Source organism: Dipodomys merriami, unplaced genomic scaffold (genome assembly GCF_024711535.1).
Source record: "Dipodomys merriami isolate MVZ:Mamm:240054 unplaced genomic scaffold, mDipMer1.0.p SCAF_176, whole genome shotgun sequence".
Lineage (NCBI taxonomy): Eukaryota > Metazoa > Chordata > Mammalia > Rodentia > Heteromyidae > Dipodomys > Dipodomys merriami.
Genome location: NW_027203115.1, coordinates 793,484 through 812,197, shown reverse-complemented (window position 1 = coordinate 812,197; position 18,714 = coordinate 793,484). Strand labels below are relative to the sequence as shown.

General features: G+C 45.7%; 1 protein-coding gene across 5 annotated transcripts in view; it reads right to left on the bottom strand.

Annotated features, from left to right (window-relative positions):
* Positions 1 to 2,012: 2,012 nt before the first annotated feature.
* Positions 2,013 to 18,714, bottom strand: part of Pmfbp1 (polyamine modulated factor 1 binding protein 1) — a 45,444-nt gene continuing 28,742 nt past the window's right edge. For all 5 annotated transcript variants that reach the window (XM_070026187.1, XM_070026191.1, XM_070026186.1 and 2 more), the window contains 14 exons: positions 18,537 to 18,663; positions 18,292 to 18,449; positions 16,412 to 16,655; positions 12,635 to 12,824; positions 12,330 to 12,483; positions 11,594 to 11,761; positions 11,229 to 11,366; positions 9,282 to 9,446; positions 8,598 to 8,765; positions 8,150 to 8,317; positions 6,795 to 6,898; positions 6,194 to 6,268; positions 2,734 to 2,960; positions 2,013 to 2,261 (listed from right to left, as the gene is read on the bottom strand). In XM_070026187.1, coding sequence (XP_069882288.1) covers positions 2,245 to 2,261; positions 2,734 to 2,960; positions 6,194 to 6,268; positions 6,795 to 6,898; positions 8,150 to 8,317; positions 8,598 to 8,765; positions 9,282 to 9,446; positions 11,229 to 11,366; positions 11,594 to 11,761; positions 12,330 to 12,483; positions 12,635 to 12,824; positions 16,412 to 16,655; positions 18,292 to 18,449; positions 18,537 to 18,663 — 2,103 coding nt within the window. In that variant the 3' untranslated portion in view covers positions 2,013 to 2,244. The remainder of the gene's footprint in view (positions 2,262 to 2,733; positions 2,961 to 6,193; positions 6,269 to 6,794; positions 6,899 to 8,149; positions 8,318 to 8,597; positions 8,766 to 9,281; positions 9,447 to 11,228; positions 11,367 to 11,593; positions 11,762 to 12,329; positions 12,484 to 12,634; positions 12,825 to 16,411; positions 16,656 to 18,291; positions 18,450 to 18,536; positions 18,664 to 18,714) is intronic.

Here is an 18,714-nt window from a genome sequence, read left to right as displayed (position 1 = left end):
TTCCCTTCCAGTGTATAGAAATTCAGCCGATGTGTTGCCTTTTTTTTGGTGTGACTTTGCTGAATCTTTGTTTTCAATATCTTAAATTTTATCAGCAGAGATAATTTTACTCCTTTCTAATTTGTCTGCCTTTTGTTTTTCCTGCTCAATTACTTTGGCTAGAACTTCTAGTACTATGTTGAAAAGAAGTGGCAAAAGTGGGGTTTTTGCCTAGTTCCTGTTCTTAAAGGAAAACTTTGGTCTTTTATCAATGCGTATGAAGCTGTAGATTTTTTTTTGTCAGTTGTGGACTTGAATTCAAGGCCTAAATGCTGTCCCTTTTTGCTCAAGGCTAATGCTCTACGATTTGAGCCAAAGCTCTACTTCAGGTTTGTGGGTTTTTTTTTTTTTCTGGTGGTTAACTGGAGACAAAAGTCTTACAGGTACTTTTCTGTCCCAGGTGGCTTCAAATCATGATCCTCAGATCTCAGCCTCCTGAGTAGTTAGGATTACAGGCATGAGCTATGGGTGCTGAGAATTTTGATGGTTACCTTTCATTCTTAGAATTTTGTAATCACAGAAATTTGTTGTTGTTGTTGTTGTTGGTTCTGGGGCTTGAACTCTGGGCCTGGGCACTGTCCCTCACTCTTTCAGCTCAAGCCATGGCATCACTTCCAGCTTTTTCTGCTTATGTGATGCTGAGGAATCCAACCCAAGGCCTCATGAATGCAAGGCAAGCACTCTACCATTGAGCCACCTTCCCAGCCACAGAAAGTAATTTTTGTAACCATTTATTTTTTTTTCTTCCCCCCCCCCCCCACCCTTTTATCTTTCTTTCTAAGCCTATTCTAGCTACTTGGTCTAGCTGGATGGGCTTTTCTAGTCAAGTGACTGGGTGATACGCCAATTTCTTTTTCTGTCCCTTTGCTCTGCACAGTACACTACTTACTTGGCTGTGATGTAATTGCCCCACAGGAATGTAAGACAACTTGGAAGAAATGTACAACATTGAAAATAACCAGGGATTGCATTTTTGACCAACATATAGGGAATCTTTGCTAGATTATGGAAAATATGTTTAGTAGATTAGGATCTCAATGACATTGACCTTTTGTTTGAATGAATGGACCACAGCTAGGACTTGAATGTGATTTCATTAGTACCATGTTTTTCAGTCTTAGTTTTCTCTACAGAATAGACCCTTGTGCTAAACTAATTGGGGGAAATGGTCAAAAAGAGCATAAGTAGGAGAATAATAAAAACGTAGAGATTCTCATTACTCAGTCTCACACTGTATCTTTGGAACTTGCCCATCCCAAGTCCTGACGGGCATCCTGTAAAACAAGCTGCTGTTTAGGCAGTGACTTTTGGCCTTTATTTGCCTGGGCAAAGAGGCTGGAATATTTAAGAATTATCACCAACTGGTAGGCTTCTTCCTTCACTTGTTTTGTGCCCTCAGAAATACAAGGGCTTTCATTACTTTCTCTTACTTTACCCAAGCAGCTATTTGTCTCCATTTCCTATAGACTAGAAATAGAGATTCTAGACATGTACTCAGTTTAACAAAATCCTACCACAATAAAACAGTTTAGCTGTCCTTGGAGTTTGTTATAATGGAATTTTACTTGTATTGAGGTGGCAGGGGAGAAGAATAAAGTCATTAAAAGAAGGAGTGTAATATGGCAGCGAGGGAAGAAGCAGATGGCTTGCTTTCACTTCCCCTCTTGGAAAATCCATCACTTATGTCTCATTTTCTTCTGCATCTCAAGATTACTTTCCTTTTTTGGAAAAAAAGGGGGGGTGTTCAGCTTTGTTTTCCTATTTAAAATTGTAGAAAGACACAGAAAACAAAACAACAACAAAAAAGGAGCTAATTATCTCTTGTTGGTTTAAAAGCAATCCCAGGCAATCTAGAAACTTGCTTTGGGAATGGTGGTTTGCTATGTAAGTGAGAGAGAATCCCGAGAACACGTTGCTGGGAGCAGGTGTGAGGGCTGAGATGCCTACAAGACACCAGGCGCTCACTGCAGCTGCATTGTTCATATCTTTATTTCAGAGTCTGGGCCTGGAGGTGGAACTTTGGTGCCAAGGTTCATTCCACTGCAGGAAGTGGACAAAACTTAGCAAAACATTAGTATGGTGCAAACCAGGCTGGGACCTTGATATATTCTCCTGAGTGCAAAGACAGGTCAAGAGAGATAGACGGGAACTCACTTTTCCACTGAAAACATCTGTGGCAGCGGTGTTCAGGGTAAGGCGCTGATCCTAGCAAAACGAGGAACCTGAGGGAATTGGGAGGATATGAGAGGTTTTGGTCTGAGGAGAAATGAATGAGGTAATTCCCCCAAAGACTGGCCTTATCATAAGCCAGGCAAGCTCTGGGGTAACACGGAGTTTAGAAGTGGTAGGAAATGTAGGCGTAGAGCCAGGCCAAGTCGGGCTTGGGCTGCTCCTGTGGAGTTTCTGGGTCCATAACTGGAGGAAGAGGCTTGTCCTTCCTTCCTCTCTTCCTCTCTTCCCCAAGTGGGGGAGAAGCTAGATCCAAGATAGGTATTTGGTTATCAGAAATTGCCATAGTTGGATCACTGCTCTGTGTAACTAAGTAACTAGAGTGACCTGTTTCCTTCTCCTTAAGTGATTTCCCAGCTCAGTGATCTTTGGGGGGAAAAAATGATGCTACACTCTTACGGTTTTGGCACATGGGACAAAGAATGGAGACATTCTGGTAGCAAAGGTCATACAGGGCAGACCTACCTGAGTAGTGGGGCAGCCCTATACACTTGGACACGTCCGCTTTCTGACTTGGATCCTTCCAGCCCGGTGCGCCACATGGCCTTCCCCTTGGCGTGTGTTCCAGTTTGCTGGGGATTAGGGCTTTGGGGCATGGCCTTGTGTTCCCGGATTTCATCTTCTTCTCTTCAATCTCGTTCTTGAGCTTCTTGTTTTCCTGCTGTAGATGGACCATGACATTGTGGAGCTGGCTGTGAGGAGAGGGAAGGAAGGACACGTGGGCCTTTGGTCTGCTTGCTGTGCTTAGCTTCCTGCTGAGGAGATCTGGTAAATGGGGACCATCCCAGGAAGGAGGAGGGTATGGATACCCACTGTGGACATGGGGCCCTTTGGAAGAAGCCCAGGCTTAGGAGTGGGGAAAACCTAGAACTAGTACTTCTGAGTCACTCGGTCGGCTCTGGATCTGTAGTCTTATCTGTTAGGTAGGGACAATCAAGCTGAACCTGTTAGCTTTGGGGTTTGTGTACAATCCTGTTTGACAAGTAATAGACATTTGACTGGAGGATCATTCATTTGTTAAGAGCAACTCTGGCCATGTGGGCTGGGGTGTTCATGATTACTTGGGAAACTCTCAGCCAGAATGAATACCAAAGCGTTGCTGAACAGTTAGGAGTATAGTAATCTTGGCTATGTACAACGTGAGGAAATGTTTTTGTTCTTCCTTTTTTTTTTTTTGAGATAGGGTTCTACCCTGGAGTCTAGTAATCTAGACTGGTTTAGACTCATGATTCTTTTGCCTCTGCTGAGATTATAGTCATGTACCACCATGTGTGGTGAGAACTTGGGAAAGTTCTGTGTGAGTGTGTGTGTGAATGTGTTTCCATTTTACAGATAGAAAGTGCATGTTACAATAGAGGTGAAGTAACACTTAACGTTACCCTGTGTCCTGTGTGTGATAAGCAGCAGCGATGGCTACCATTTGCATTTGCCATCACAACTGCATTTCCTCAAGGTGAGAGCGGCGGATGGAAGTATTCTGAAACAAGACTTTCAGAGCTGGAATTCTGGGTGTGTCACTGTGGAGTTCTGAGACCAGGGATAAAGGATTGATCTTCCCTAATTGTTTTTTTTCCCATTTATAAATGCAGTTTATACCTACTGACAGTCCTTGACTTACAAGCTTTTAATTTTGTAATGGTGCCCAAACCATACACATTCAGTAGAAACTGTACTGGGAACTTTGAATATGGATCTTTCCCAGGCTAGCAGTATGTGGTCCAATTCTTCCTTAAGATCCTGGGCAGTGGTAGATAGTAGGAGTCCCTCTATGTTCCCAATCGGCCATGGGGTTACCAGGGAAGATGACTGCTACTCTTCATAGCACTGTGCTGCTAAGCTGTGTCTGATAGGTTAGTTGTTGCACTTTTGATGGTACTGGGGTTTAGACTCGGGGCCTTATGCTTTCCAGGCAGGCTCTCTACAACTTGAGAACTATGTTCCCAGACCCTTTTTAGTTAATTTTCAGATAGGATCTCATGTTTTTTCCCCCAGATCTGGCCTTGGATCATAGTCCTATGTCTGCCTCCTGTGTAGCTGAGATTATAGGCATGCACCACACATCTGACTCTTAAATGCATTGTGTGAGGCTGGGAAGGTGGCTCAGTGGTAGAGCATTTGCCTTGCGTGCATGAGGCCCTGGGTTCTATTATTATATTGCCTTGCGTGCATGAGGCCCTGGGTTCTATTATTCAGCACCACACAAGCAGAAAAAGCTGGAAGTGGTGCTGTGGCTCAAGTGGTAGAGTGCTAGCCTTGAGCTGAAGAGCTGACAGTGTCCAGGCCCAGAGTTCAGGCCCCATGACCGACAAAAAAGAATGCATTTTTTTTTTTTTTGTTTTCTGTTCCTGGGGCTTAAATTCAGGGAGTGGGTGCTGTCCCTGAGCTTCTTTTGCCACATTTTGAGCCACAGCACTACTTCTGGCCTTTATTGGTGATAAGAGTCTCATAGTCTTCCTTGTCAGGGCTGGTTGAACCATAATCCTCAGATCTCAGCCTCCTGAGTAGCTAGGATTATAGGTGTGAGGATCTGGTGCCCGGCTTCTTAAATGCATTTTTGATTTAATACTATTTTCAACTTATGCTGGCCTTATTCAGACAACCCCATCTTCAGTTGAGCATCTATGTACTGAACTCCTGGTATCTTAAGAAGATTAAGCAAGTTAATACATGTAAAACACTTAGAAGAGTGTCTCACATACCCCAACCAATTAATTATTAGTTGAGCTACTTTTTATTATTAAAAAAATTTCCTTTCAACAGGATCAAGGAAACTCAAGAATGATTTTTTTTTTTTTGTGAAACAAAACATCCTGGATCTTGGTGCAATATAAAGAAACACTTGAAATGATTTAAGTTTTTTTTTTTTTTTCAGATTCTGTCAACTTTTAGTTAACTCTGTCTAGACAATGTTTATATCCAGGGGCAAATATCACAGGCCTTTCTAGAGGAAATCAAAGAATTCATCTGCAAACTCTTCTCTGGGAATACACTTTTTACAAACCTGGCTGGTCTGGAAGGTCCTCACTCCATGTGCCTTTGGCAGGAGCTGGGGTCCAGGCTCTTCCCTGGTTCTGTGGCTCTCTGCCCTGTTGGTGTGCCCGATGCCTCCAATAACCCGCATGGTGCATCCAAAGTCCCAGTGGGCCTCTATGCTGCAGTGGTCTTATCCCTTCTGACCAAAATCTATAATAGTGCCTCACCCCTGAGTGTCATACGTGGGTTCCAGGCTGGAATCCTGTGGGCTCAGCCCCCTGGGGCAGAATTTGCGGGGGCAGCTGCTGCTTGAACCACTCTGTCACCAGCAAGCCTATCCCCAGATCCTTCCAGTAGGCCATAAACACGCCATCTCCTAGGGTCTGCTATCACCTCCCAAATCTCAGTTTTTTTGACATTCATTCCTTTACCTCTATCCTGAAACCTCCTACACTCTTCCATCTTATCTCTCGGTGGCCCCAGCTTTGACCACACAGATGAGGCCAGACTGCAGAGGAGGGGGGGGCGGGGCGGGGAGCATACAAGCAGAGCTTCCTTGATGACTGACTGGGTGGAACAGAGGAACCCTCAGTCTGAAGCTCATCTCAGGACACGCCACGGTGAGCTGTCCCTCTGTGCTCCTTCATTTGGGGGAATCTGTGTTACGGTTGCTTAGTCTGTGTCTGTCTTTCAGTGCCTGTCCCCATCTCAGCCTTCCTGACCTCTGAGAACTACAGAGAGGAGAACAGGAAGGGGCATGTACACTAGTGACCCCAGCTTGTCCTGCTGGTGAGGGAATTAAGGCCCAGTGTGGCCAAGGGCCCACAGATTGAGGACTTGAGGGTCCTTCCCTGGGGTGGGAGCTGCATGGTGATTGATAAAGCCAGGCTGGCTCCTGTTGGTCCTTCTTATTAGGTCCCAGGAGCAGCCAGGGTGGTGTAGGGTCACTTACTCCTTTTCACCAGTCAGCTTGGCAATGTATTTGATCTGCTCACGGAGCTTGTTTCCTAGCTTCTCGTTGGCGATCCTGTAATGAAATGAACAGAGGAGTGGCTGATTCCCTCCCTAGCTTCTGGTGAGCAAGCTTGGCAGTGGAGATTGGGTCTTCTCAACAGAGCTTTGGCTGGACACCAGGCCGCCTCACATCACTCTGTCCCCAGAGCTAAGCACCTGGCCACCCAGAGCTCTTCCTACTCGACAGGGAGGCACTGAACAAGTTTAAAGGGTCCAAGTGAAGCTGGAGCTCAGGTTGGGAAGAGAAAACTAGAGCCCCAGCAAAACTTCCCTTCCATCTTGATGCTACCCTATCCCTATGTTGCAGGACTTTCTAAACCTGCCTAAAGAGCTGGGTCTCTTGGTCTTAGCCTAATGGTTAGGTGTGGGCTGACACTGGATATGTTTCCCAGCAGGGCAGGGCAGGGCAGGGCAGCGCCAGGGCAGGGCAAGGGCAGGGCAAGGCAGGGTAGAGTGTGTATGTGACTGACCACTGGCATGCATGTGGTTTCTCATCTCCTCTGAGCCTTGGGACCCGCCTCCTCTTCTTCCATACTTACTTCTGCTCTTTTGCCCACTGCTCCATGTTGCACATTGTCTGATCATTTTCTCGGTGGATTCTACGGGTTTCTTTAGGCACTGTTGGTGGGTGCGGGCAGTAGGGCTTCCAAGTAAAAAGAAAATGAGAGAGTAAAGGAGTGGGAACAGAGAGCTTCATGTCCCCTGCCACCCTAAATCCTACTTCTTGTCTTGCTGTGTTGTCTATGCTGAGACCAGTGTCGCTCACATCACGTGATGTTTCTGAGGTCACTATTTAGAGCAGACATGCATAGAATAAGTCTCCAGACCAAAGGCATTGCAGTGACTTGTTCTAAAATAACGGTATGCTATAGCAACCGTTGTTGTTGTTGTTTTTGGTCATGGGGCTTGAACTCTGGGCCTGGGCGCTGTCCCTCAGCTCTTCAGCTCAAGGCTAGCACCCTACCACTTGAGCCACAGCACCACTTCCAGTTTTCTGGTGGTTTACTGGAGATAAGAGTCTCACGGAGTTTCCTGCCCCGGCTGGCTTTGAACCACGATCCTCAGATCTCAGCCTCCTGAGTAGCTAGCATTACAGGCATGAGCCACTCATGCCTGCCCCCACCTTTTTTTGGTGGTGGTATCGGGGTTTGAACTCAGGGCTTTATGCTAAATAAGTGCTGTATTACCTACTTGCTCTACACCCTCAGTCCTTTTTAAAGTTGCTTTTCAGAAAGAAGCTGATAGAGCCTGGAGCTGGCCTCTGACCAGGATCCTTCTACTCCTAACTTCTGCAAAACGGAGACCATAGGTGTGTAATACCATGCCCAGCTCACTGACTGGAATAGGGTCTTGTTAACTTTTTGCCTTGGCTGGTCTCAAACCTCATTCCTGTCATCTCTGCCTCTTGTGTAGCTGGGATTACAGGAAGCGAACCATTATGCCCAGCTGAAGATATATTTTCAACAGATGGGAAGAAAAATATTTGGAGGAAGAGCTAGCCTCCTTCTCGTTTGGACAAACACTGCAGCCACCTCAAGATGTTCTGAGGCCTCCTAACATAAGTTTCAGTGCTCAGGTAGCAGGGCGTGTCTACTTAGCCAATTCTACCTCAGGGTCTCGGGCTGCTGTATGTATAGAGTGTATCCTGGAGGAGGAACACTCAGAGAGGCGTCTGAGTCAGAGGCAGCTGATGTGCTAGACAATCTCTTCTCTGGAATGAGGTTTTTTTTGGTCAAAATGTATCGACCAAGCCATTAGACTATATTCAGGTTGAAGCAGGGGCTGTGGCCCGGTAGTACCTACCTCTGCATCACACTGAACACACTACCCGCTCACCAAGGACTATGTAGGCAAGATGGTACAAAAGGAAGCAATAGTACCCAGGGTTGCCCACCTCTTTCTCATCTGCAAGGAGGTTTTCTTTCAGGGTGGCCATTTCCTCTTGAAACGACCTGAGCTGTGATTCCTTTGCTGCCAGCATCTTGAGGTCACTCTGGTGCTGTTTTTGCCACTGCAGCACTTGGTTGCTCATCTCCTCCAGCTTCTTGTCGAAGGCGCGCACCTGCCCAGGAGCACAAAAGGACAGATCACACAAGGACAAGGCAGAGAGGGTGGGCTTTCTTGGCCTAGGAGGACTTGTTGGGGGTATTTTATTTCCAGCGGCCAGCAGAGGGCGCTCCTGCTCTGATCTTCGTTACTTCTGCCCATCAAGGAGCAGAGTCGGTGGAGGGAATGTATTAGCCAAAGGGCATGGCTTTTAAACGCTAAATAATTCTGGATGCAAAAGGTGACCTTGTGCGCCCCTAAGAGAAAGGCAGCCCAAGCCCCTGGCTTCTTCTCACCTCTAGTTCGCTCTCCTGGTGGAAGTTCTGCAGTTTTTTTAATTCCACATTGACCTTTTTCATCCTGTCTTCGTAAGCGAGGATTTCATCTTCCAGTTGACTTTTCCTCTCTTGGGCCTGTTGCAAGTTTCGCTGCAGGTTCTTTGTCTCTGTGGTCGCATGAGTGAGCTTCCAGTAAAGACAAAGGGGATGAAAGTGGTCATCAGAGCCCTTTGGCTCTTTGCTGAGTCCTGAACAGAGAAGGGTTCAATCCCTCCCTGTTCTCTGATTGGCACCGATGGTCACTTTGCCTAGTGTTCCAGAAAGGGGTAGTTTTTGGAATGTCTGCACGCCTGTGTTCTCTCCCCCAGTCCTTCTTCTTCAAGTGTGATGAATTGATTTGTCGGCATGATCAGTAGGGGGGAGTGAGGGGGTGGACAGAGCACAGTTTCCCCCCGAAAGCCTTGCTCCAGAGTCACCCATGGGCAGAAAGATTGGCTCAACATGGCCCCGTTTTGCCTGTTCCTACCCCCCAACAAAAGCCGAACTAAGAGGAAGCAAGCCTTCTCTTGACAGGAGACCCAGTCCAGCCCCAGGAGAAGGGTCTGAGATGCCCGGAGGATAGCCAGCCCTGCAGGACAGTGTCTCTGGAGTCTTTGGCATGTTTTTGAAAACTTCCCTAGGGATGAGGGGGTGTGGCCTCACCTTCTCCAGGGCTTGGGTCAGGTCATCTTGACAGGTGTGTGACTTCTGCGCTAGTTCCTCATAAGCGTCTTTGGAGACCATGTTCTGCTGGCAGAGCTTCTCTTTCTTGATAGCCGAGTCCAGCTGCGTCTGCAGATTCATTCTGGACTCTTTCAGGGAGGTTAACTGTAGGAAGCAAGAATGTCACTGTTAGAGACCCAGCTCCTGGCCCTCTGTGGATAAGAGCTGGGCTCATTCCGCGGCTGTAATCGTCACAGCAGTCAGTGTTTATGCTCACACAGTTACCTTCTCTGTTGTAAAAGGTTAGAGCTATCTTTCCAGGTTCTCTTCTAATGATATTTAGAGTATTAGCCCTCCACTCCCTTCCCCTTCGCTCCCCTTTCCTTCCCTTCTCTTCCTATCTCTGTGTCTTTCTCTCTGTCTGTGTCTCTTTCTCTCTGGTTGTCTCTGTCTCTCTCAGCATTACAGTTGTTTAATTTCAGGCTTTGTGTTTTCTAGTCTGGTGTTGTATCACTAGATGAGCCTTGTGTTTCACTGGCTATTTATTTATTTTTGTCCGTCATGGGGCTTCAACTCTGGGCCTGGGCACTGTCCCTCAGCTCTTCAGCTCAAGGTGAGTACTCTACCACTTGAGCCACAGTGCCACCTCTGGTTTTCTGGTGATTAATTGGAGATAAGAGTCTCAGGGACCTTCCTGCCCAGGCTGGCCTTGAACTGTGATCCTCAGATCTCAGCCTCTTGAGCAGCTAGGATTATAGGCGACCAGTGCCTGGCTTCACTGGTTATTTTTAGGATGAGGACTCATTTCCCATCCAGGCCAGTGCCTGGACTGTGATCCATTTGCTTTAGGCTTCCCACTGTTGTCTGGGATCACAGGCATACACACAGAGTCTCCTTCTCTGGAGATGGAGTCTCATGAACATTCTGACCATGATGGCTAAGCTTGACAGGTGCATGCCACCACAGCCAGGTATGAGTTGTGAAAATGTCTCATAAACTTTCTGGCTGAAGCCAGCTTCAAATCATGATCCTCCAGGTCTCAGCCTCCTAAGTTGCAAGGATCATGTGTGTAAGCCACTGTACAGTACCCCATTTCCCGTGCTATTCTTAAAGAATAGCAATTCAATGTTAATAACTTTTTAAAATAGATAATATGAAGCCATAAGAATTGCTTAATGTTTCCTTTGTATGCCAAGGTGCTCTATTCCTCCCCCACCCCGAAAGATGCAATGTATTCAGTTGTGGGAAATGTCACTGCTTATCATGGAGAGGAACAGGTGCTAGTGCTTCACAAGCCAAGTTCAGTATGCTTTACTTCTCTCTGCTTGTTACTTAGTGACCTGGAGCTTCAGATTTTCTTCCAGCTGTAGACAGGGGAGCACAGCAATATCTATCTATCTATCTATCTATCTATCTATCTATCTATCTATCTATCTATCTATCTATCTCTATATGTATGTAAAGTTTTACACAAATGATGACTGGATTGAAGCATAGTGCCTAGCTCATGTCAGATGCCATTTTCTATTTCCTGTCATTTTTACCTATGTGAAGTACCCAATAAAATGTTTCTTGTCTTATCCCCTTTCTGTGTTTTATGACTAGCTCTGGAAATGTTCTCTAACAAATTGTCCCAAACAACCAATTCACTTAATTCTGGCCTAAAACACAACACTGAAAGGAGTCCAGATAGTTGGGGACTCCACTGAGGATGAAATAAAACTTTGCACATAGGAAAGAAATGTTTTGTTGGGAGGGAGGGAGAGAGAGAGAGAGAGACCCCATCTAAGGGAAGGGAAGGGTAGAGGCTGCAAGGGCCACAGAATGTATAGTTGGCCGAGCCAGTCAGTTTCGTGGTTGCACCAGAGGTGCCATCCACACAGGTGGATTTCAAATCAAGGGTCACAGGAGCCAGGCTCTCCTTTCCCTGAGGTTCTACCTCCTTACCTGTGAGTTCAGATCATCGACAATTTTCTGGGTGGCACTGCATTTGTTGGCAGCAGATTCTAGTTGTGAAGCAGCATTGGTCAACTCTTCCTGGAGATGCTTGTTTTCATCCTCCAACTTTCTCCAACTGTCTTTCCACTGTTCCCCCAGTAGAGAGCAAAATATAGAAGAGAAATGTTCACTGAGTCTACTATTAAAACTCCACTCTTTTCCCACCCCACTGTTCCTTCTCCTACTCAGTGGTCTTTCCCAATGTCCCTCCTTTCTCTCCTGAGCACTGGACACCCATAACCTCCTGAGCCTGGGAGGTTCATGAAATTGGCCCTGGATTCACGATCTGACTCTCGCCAGATTTCCCTTCTTACCGCCTTTTCCTTCCTTTTTACTTCCTGTTGCAAAGCGTCAAGTTCATCCTCCAGTGACTTCTCCTTTTCTTTGCTCTTTTTCAACAGTTCCTGTTTTTCTTCCAGTGACCTTATTGCATCCTGAAGGTCACCTTCTGCCTGGGTTTTGGCCCTTTCTAGTTCCCTTTGCTGAGAAAATCAAAGGTAGAAAGACAGTCTTACACTACGTTTGTATTTGGACAAAAATTCAGACCATTATAGACAGAAAAAGATCAAGATATATATGAGAACAATCCCTTAGTTCTATGGTATAGGCAATGGAAAAATGTGTTCCCATATGCCGTCAACAGTTTTTCTTTAATTAGTTTAATCAATTTTGTTTGTTGATCTAATTCCCATAGTGTCAGTATTTCCTCCCATTTACCAATCTTTTAAGACAGAAACCTCTTTGAATAAAGTTTTAAACTATCTTAGAAGAGCACAAAAAAGAACAGTTAGGGAAGCAAAGATTTAAAATTGATCCACAAGGAGACCTTTTGAATTATTGAAAGAATAACATTGTTATTTGATTCATTTTGAGCTTATTCTTTTAAAAATGCTTATTACTGGCCATGGGAATTCTTGCCAAGCGGATGATATGGCAACTAACATACATTCTGGGCCATCCATCTGCCTGGATCTTTCCAAATAAAGAAGGATTCATTTAACCTCAGAGCAGGACAGCTGCTGGTATTGGCTGCCTACTTGCCCTCCATACCTGGTGCTGAATGACTTTGCCATAACTCATCATGTCATTTATTTTTATATCCTGCTCAATTAGTGACTTCTGAAGCTGCTTCTTCTCCTTCTCTCCATTTTCGAGCTTTCTCAGAGCCTCTGCCAGTTCTGAGGCCAACTCTTCTCCCTGTTTCCTAAAGCAAAGAGGCAACAACAAGGAAAACATTCCAGTGCCAATTGCTGGCAGGCTGTGGGCTGGCCTTCTAGGGAGGTCTTGCTTCTCTCATTTCTGGCTGTCACCCACTGTGGTCCAGGCTGGCTCCCAGGGAAGGGAACAGGAGGTACCTGCTTTCGAACAGCTCCGCTTCAGTGGCTGAGCCCTTCCTTTGGTTTTTCTGTAGCTCTTTCTGCAGGTTCTCGATGGTTTCCGCCTTCTCCTTGTCCATGAGAATGCAGTTCTGCAGTTTCCTCTGGGTCTCCTCTAGTTTGTGCATTACTTCCTCTTTCTCATCCTTACATTGGGATAATTGCTGACCTGCAGAAACCAAGAGACAGGTTGATGGCATGTCCATGTAGAAGAACATATGGGAAGGTTGCACTCTCCAACAGGGCTGGTTAGAGTCTAGAACTATCTTTCTCCATTTCCCATCTTCCTCTCCATTTTATGATCAGGTCTAAAGATCTCTGTTAAATTATCTGCCTTCCAAAATTGGTTAACTACTTGTAGAAAACTAAAGCTAGATCCTTATATATCACCATGCACCAGAATCAACTCCAAATGGATCAAAGACCTCGGAGTCAAAGCTGACACTCTGAAAACATTACAGGATGGAATAGGAGAAACCCTAGGTCTCCTTGGCACAGGCCGAAATTTTCTTAATAGAGACCCAGAAACACAACAAATCAAAGAAAGGTTGGACAAATGGGATTGAATAAAATTGCAGAGCTTCTGCATGGCAAAGGATATAGCTAGCAAGATCACTAGAAAGCCTATGGATTGGAAGAAGATCTTCACTAGCCATACAATGGACAAGGGTCTCATATCTAAAATATACTTGGCACTTAAAAATTAAATCCCCCAACAATAAATCCTCAAAGAAACAACAGCCCAATAAATAAGTGGGCTAAAGACTTAAAGAGAAACTTCTCTAAGGAGGAAAGACGGATGGCCAATAGACACATGAAGAAATGCTCAACCTCTCTAGCCAGAAAAGAAATGCAAATCAAAATAACATTGAGATACCACCTCACCCCCAGTTAGGATTGGCATAATCAAGACCTCTAATAACAACAGATGCTGGAGAGGATGTGGACAGAAGGGAAACTTACTGCATTGTTGGTGGAGTGTAACTTGTTCAACTACTTTGGAAAGCAGTATGGAGGTTCCTCAAAAGACTCCACATAGAGTTCCCCTATGACCCAGCAATCCCACTTTTGGGCATTTACCCAAATGATCACAAACAAGACCACACTAAAGCTACCAGCACAACTATGTTTATTGCAGCCTTATTTACCATAGCTAAGATAAGGAACCAACCCAGATGTCCCTCAGTAGATGAATGGATGAAGAAAATGTGGTATATATACACAATGGAATTCTATGCCTCCATCAGAAAGAATGACACTGCTCCATTTGTTAGGAAATGGAAAGACTTGGAAAAAATTATATTAAGTGAAGTAAGCCAGACCCAAAGAAATATAGGTTCCATGGTTTCCCTTATTTGCAATATCTAGTATATGTCTGAGTCAAGCAGAAAAGGTCAGATAAGTTGATGTTAGGGAAATGAACCCCAAGATAAGTATTCAAATGTTTTTTTTTTCTTTCATGCTATTGTTTCTAATATATTTATAAGATGATTTCTTTGTTGCTTTGTATGTCCCTCCCCCATGGTATAACCCCTGCTTTCACTGTATTTGATGTTGGTAAAATTTGTGAAGGGGAAGAGAAAAAACAACTCATTTAAATAGGGATACAGGTGGACCCATTGCAACAATGGGATGTACAAGTTGTTATATGGAAAAATGAACTTTACTACTTCGGTGTGGGGGAGGGGTGGGGGTGGATTGGGTAGGGGGGTAGGGGGGATGGGAAGGGATGGGAAGGGGAAACAAAGGAGGAGGCAATAATGCTTGATAAGAAATGTACTCATTACCTCGCCCATGTAATTGTAACCCCTCTGTACAGTATTTTCACAATAAAAAAATTTTAAAAATTATCTGCCTTCTATCTCTTGGACAAAATCATGAAAATTAGTAAAAGTTACTCAGAGTCTCCTGCATTTCTTGTCCTGCTATGAAAGACAAATATTGATTCCTCCCCTGCTCCCCTCCAATGGAGTTTTACAGCCATAACTGGCCTACTCATCAGAGAGACCACTGGAATGTTATTATTTTTGGATGCTTTCTGGAGATTAAGTTTAGGATCCTGTGCATGCTAAGCAATGCTCTACCGCAGAGCGACAGCCTTGGCTTGAGAACTCTGGAATGTTAAAATCTCACCGACTATGAGGGCAGAAAGAAAGATCCATGTGGGATGGAGATGGAGAAAAAGATATGGGGAAGATGTGAAAGCTGGTTCAGTTTGAAAGGCAAAATGGGAGCTAAGTAGGTAAGTGTATTCAAGGAGGTTGCAGAGGACTTTGAAGGCTTGAGAAAAATATTTAAACTTGACTCATTGAGCAGAGACTTGGTATGAAAGAGTGCTTTAGGCAAATCAGAACACATTAGATTAGAGAAGACTTCCATTTCCTTTCCCCCATGCTCTTGCCTCAATGGAAGAACTCCTAAGTAAGTTGCTCACTTGTGTGTGTGTGTGTGTGTGTGTGTGTGTAAGAAAGAGAGAGAGAGAAAGGTGAGAGAGAGAGAGAGAGAGAGAGAGAGAGAGAGAGAGAGAGAGAGAGAGAGAGAGAGAGAGAGAGAGAGAGAGAGAGAGGCAGACAGACAGGGGAAGGGGTACTGGGGCTTGAATTTAGGGTCTCTCAATTTCCTTTTCTGCTCAAGGCTTGAGCCACACCTCTACTTTGGCTTTTTGCTGGTTAATTGGAGATAAAGGTTCTCTTGGATTTGTCTGCCTGGGATGGCTTTGGAATGTGAGTATTACAGGCATGAGCCACTGGTCCCCAGCTCCCATTGGGGTTTCTTCATGTCAAGTATGTTCTTCATGCTCCAGTTTCGACTTAAACACCATTCCTCCTCAAAGTTTCCTGATCTGAAAAAGGAAGACATCCCTTGAAATGTGGTTGGACAGTTCAGTTTTAGAAATCTGAGTCAGAAGAGAAGATGGAGTGTCCAGGGGAAACGAGATAGGGCTGACCATAGCTGCAAAACCAGGCTGGGGCTGTACGTTTGGAGGTCATCAGCAGAGTAATGGAGCTACGAGGAGGGCGCTCACTAGAGAGACTATAGAGAGACAGGGGAAAGGAAGGAAGGCAGAGTCTTCAGGGGATGGACTACTACAGTCTGAGCCGGGTGGGGAGAGAGAAGCCAGTAACAAGCCGTATGGATGAATGAGGCACAGAGTGTCTCCAGAGCTGAAAAATGAGATTTTGAGTGAGAATGGCGACCTTGTAAGGTAGCATACAGAGAGACAAAGGACGCCCAGCCTCAGATCTTTTTAGATTGATAGCACCTTCACATAACATACATTTATCCCTTGAAGGTGGACAATTCAGTAGCTTTAATATACTCACTGGTTGTTTAATCACCACCAATACATCTAATTCAAGCACAAGAAACCCTGTATCCAAGGGGCAAGTAGCTGGTAGCCTAAGAAAGCAGTCTCTGCAGAGGGGCCAGGACACGATCTCTGAAGTCCAAGCTGGGTGGAGAGCATGTGTTTGAAAGTGAAAGGGAGAGAGGAAGTTGAAAACCAGGCAGGGGAGGGGCCAACTATGTGAGAAGATGGAGAAGAATCTGATGCAAAGCCCAGACTCTGAGCCCAGTCCTATGGGATCTTCATCTGAGAGAGTCCAGGGAAGGGTGTGTGTGTTTGTGAGTTCAGCTGTGGTGGAGCTTTCAGAGAGGTGGTGAGCTCGGGGTAAGTAAGGGAGTTCAGAAGGGTGGAGGGACCCACTGGAGGTGAGACATTGGGGTGGCCATCTGGGGAGGGAGGGGCAGCCTCACCCGTGGTCTTCTGATGCTGTTTGGATTCCTCCAGGAGGTCCGTCAGGTTCTGGACTTCAGCCCTCAGGGCCTCGCACTCCAGCTTGCTCTTGGAGTCCTGCCTGGCCTCCTTGAGGGTCTCTTCCATGTCTCTTAGTGTGGACTGGTTCTTCTCCAGCTCCAGCTCCTTTTTCCTGAGGAGACCCTGAACCTGGCTCACCTTCCTTTCCAGCTCATGAAGCGTATCTTCCTTCTCTTGGAGCAGCTGAAGAAAGCAAAGTGGAGATACTTGGAAAGGCCTGAGCCCCAGCCGGCACAGTCTGTCAGGAGCAGCCCCGAGTCCTCCTCCACGTCACCAGCATCTCTTGCCTGGATATTGCCAGAGCCTCCTCTTTATGCTCTCTGACACTAGGATGGGTACCCACAGCCACCGGGGACCTCAGAAAACACAAGTCAGGAGTGCAGGAGAGAGTGCTGGGAGTCAGGGGTTGGGGGTGGGGAACACATTGTTAGCTTTGGCTAACAGCACCAGGGGAAGGGGCTGAGTATCACATTCACACAAATTTCATTGTAGCCTATGGCAATTTCTCTATCATTAGTTACCTTTTTGGTTAAGATCTTACTGAGCCTAATTTATATAATTTTATCAGCGGTACTATCATTGGTATAGGAAAAAATAGGTGTAGAGGACTCGATATTATCTGTGGTTGCAGGTATCCATGGGGGTCTTGGAATGTATCCAGTGGATACACTGGATAAGGATAGAATGGTTAAGGAGTCACTGCTGTATACAACTTTGGATATAGTGGATGTCCAAATAGTCTCTGCTGGCTTCCAGCTCATCTAGAGAAAGATGTGGCATGTCACATTCTTAGTGCCTACAACACTGCTTAGAATGTTGTAGGGGCTCAAGAGTATTTGCTGAATGATACAGGAGTGGCTTAGAGATGTCTATTCAGACTCCTTGCTTCATGTCGCTCTGTTTCCTCTTACTTTGAAGCAAGAGGCTTTACTGAGCAACCAGTCAATCCAACGGGATGATAAGTGATAGGTGTGAGGGAAGGTTAGTGTTGGAACAGTCCTGTCTGTAACAGTTTGCACTGGCTTCACAGTCTTTCCATTCTTGGTTTCATTTCAAGGCATTTCTGGGAACTTAGTTCACGTTGGCAACTACAGCTCATCTAGGCCATTGCGTAACACCATTAACATTTCCAACTGCTTTGTGTATTCATAAGATTTGTAATTTTAAAGGTGGAATTCACATGGAATTCTTAATAAGGAGACTTCTTATTTCTTTTATAGCATTTCCTTCCAATTCAAGTGTGAGAAAAGTGTCAGAGAACAATGCAAGTGTGTCTAAAACTTGCTTGTTACCCTCAAACTCGCTTGTTACTCTCAAACTTGCTTGCTACTCTTCAGGATGGGGGACAGTCCTTTCTTATGCCTCTATAGTCCCAACATGATCTATACAGTTATTACATGTTACAAAAAAAAGTGCCAGAACCAGGTGCCAGTGGCTCATGTCTGTAATCCTAGCTGCACAGGAGGCTAAGATCTGAGGATCTTGATTCAAAAGCCAGCCCAGGCAGAAAAGTCTATAAGATGCATATCTCCATTGAACAATCAAAAAGCTGAGAGTAGAGTTGTGGCTCAAGTAGTGGAACACCAGTTTTGAGTACAAAAGTTTAGGGACAGTGCCCAGGTCCTGGTTCAAGACACAGGACTAGGACCAAAAATTTCCAGAGAAATACCCCAAGCTGTGTCTGGGACAAAAGAGCATGCTGGGACACTGTGCAGTGTCTCTGGTAGCAAGTACAGTGGTGGGGGTGGAGAGGGTGGCAGAATTGGTTTAGCCCAAAGCCCAGCCTCACACCTGCCAACAAGAAAGCCCCTGATCTCACCTTGTCTTTATCCAAAGTCATCTTTTTTGCCTCTGCGCACTGCAGCTGTAGCTCCTCCAGCTGGCGCTGCAGAACGCCCATCTCTCTGTCCTTCTTCTCGCTGTGGGCAGATGACTCCTCCCGTAACCGGTGCAGGTCCAGCTCCAGCTTCATCATGTCTACAATGGGTGGACAGGATGTGGTTGCTCAGAAGAGAGCTCCGCTTCCTTCTGGCTCTCCAGCTGAGCCCAGCAGCCTCGGCTAACCCTTCATGATGTTCTTCTTCTGCTCTGACACCGTTTCCAGTTCCGTGCGCAGGTCCTTCACGAGGTTCTTGTACTCCTCCACATGTTGGCACTGGCTGTCCTTCTGCTCCTGCAGGTGTTTCAGTATCTGGCAGCAGGGAGAAGAGCAAGGAAGCATGAGGACGTCGGAGACATGTCC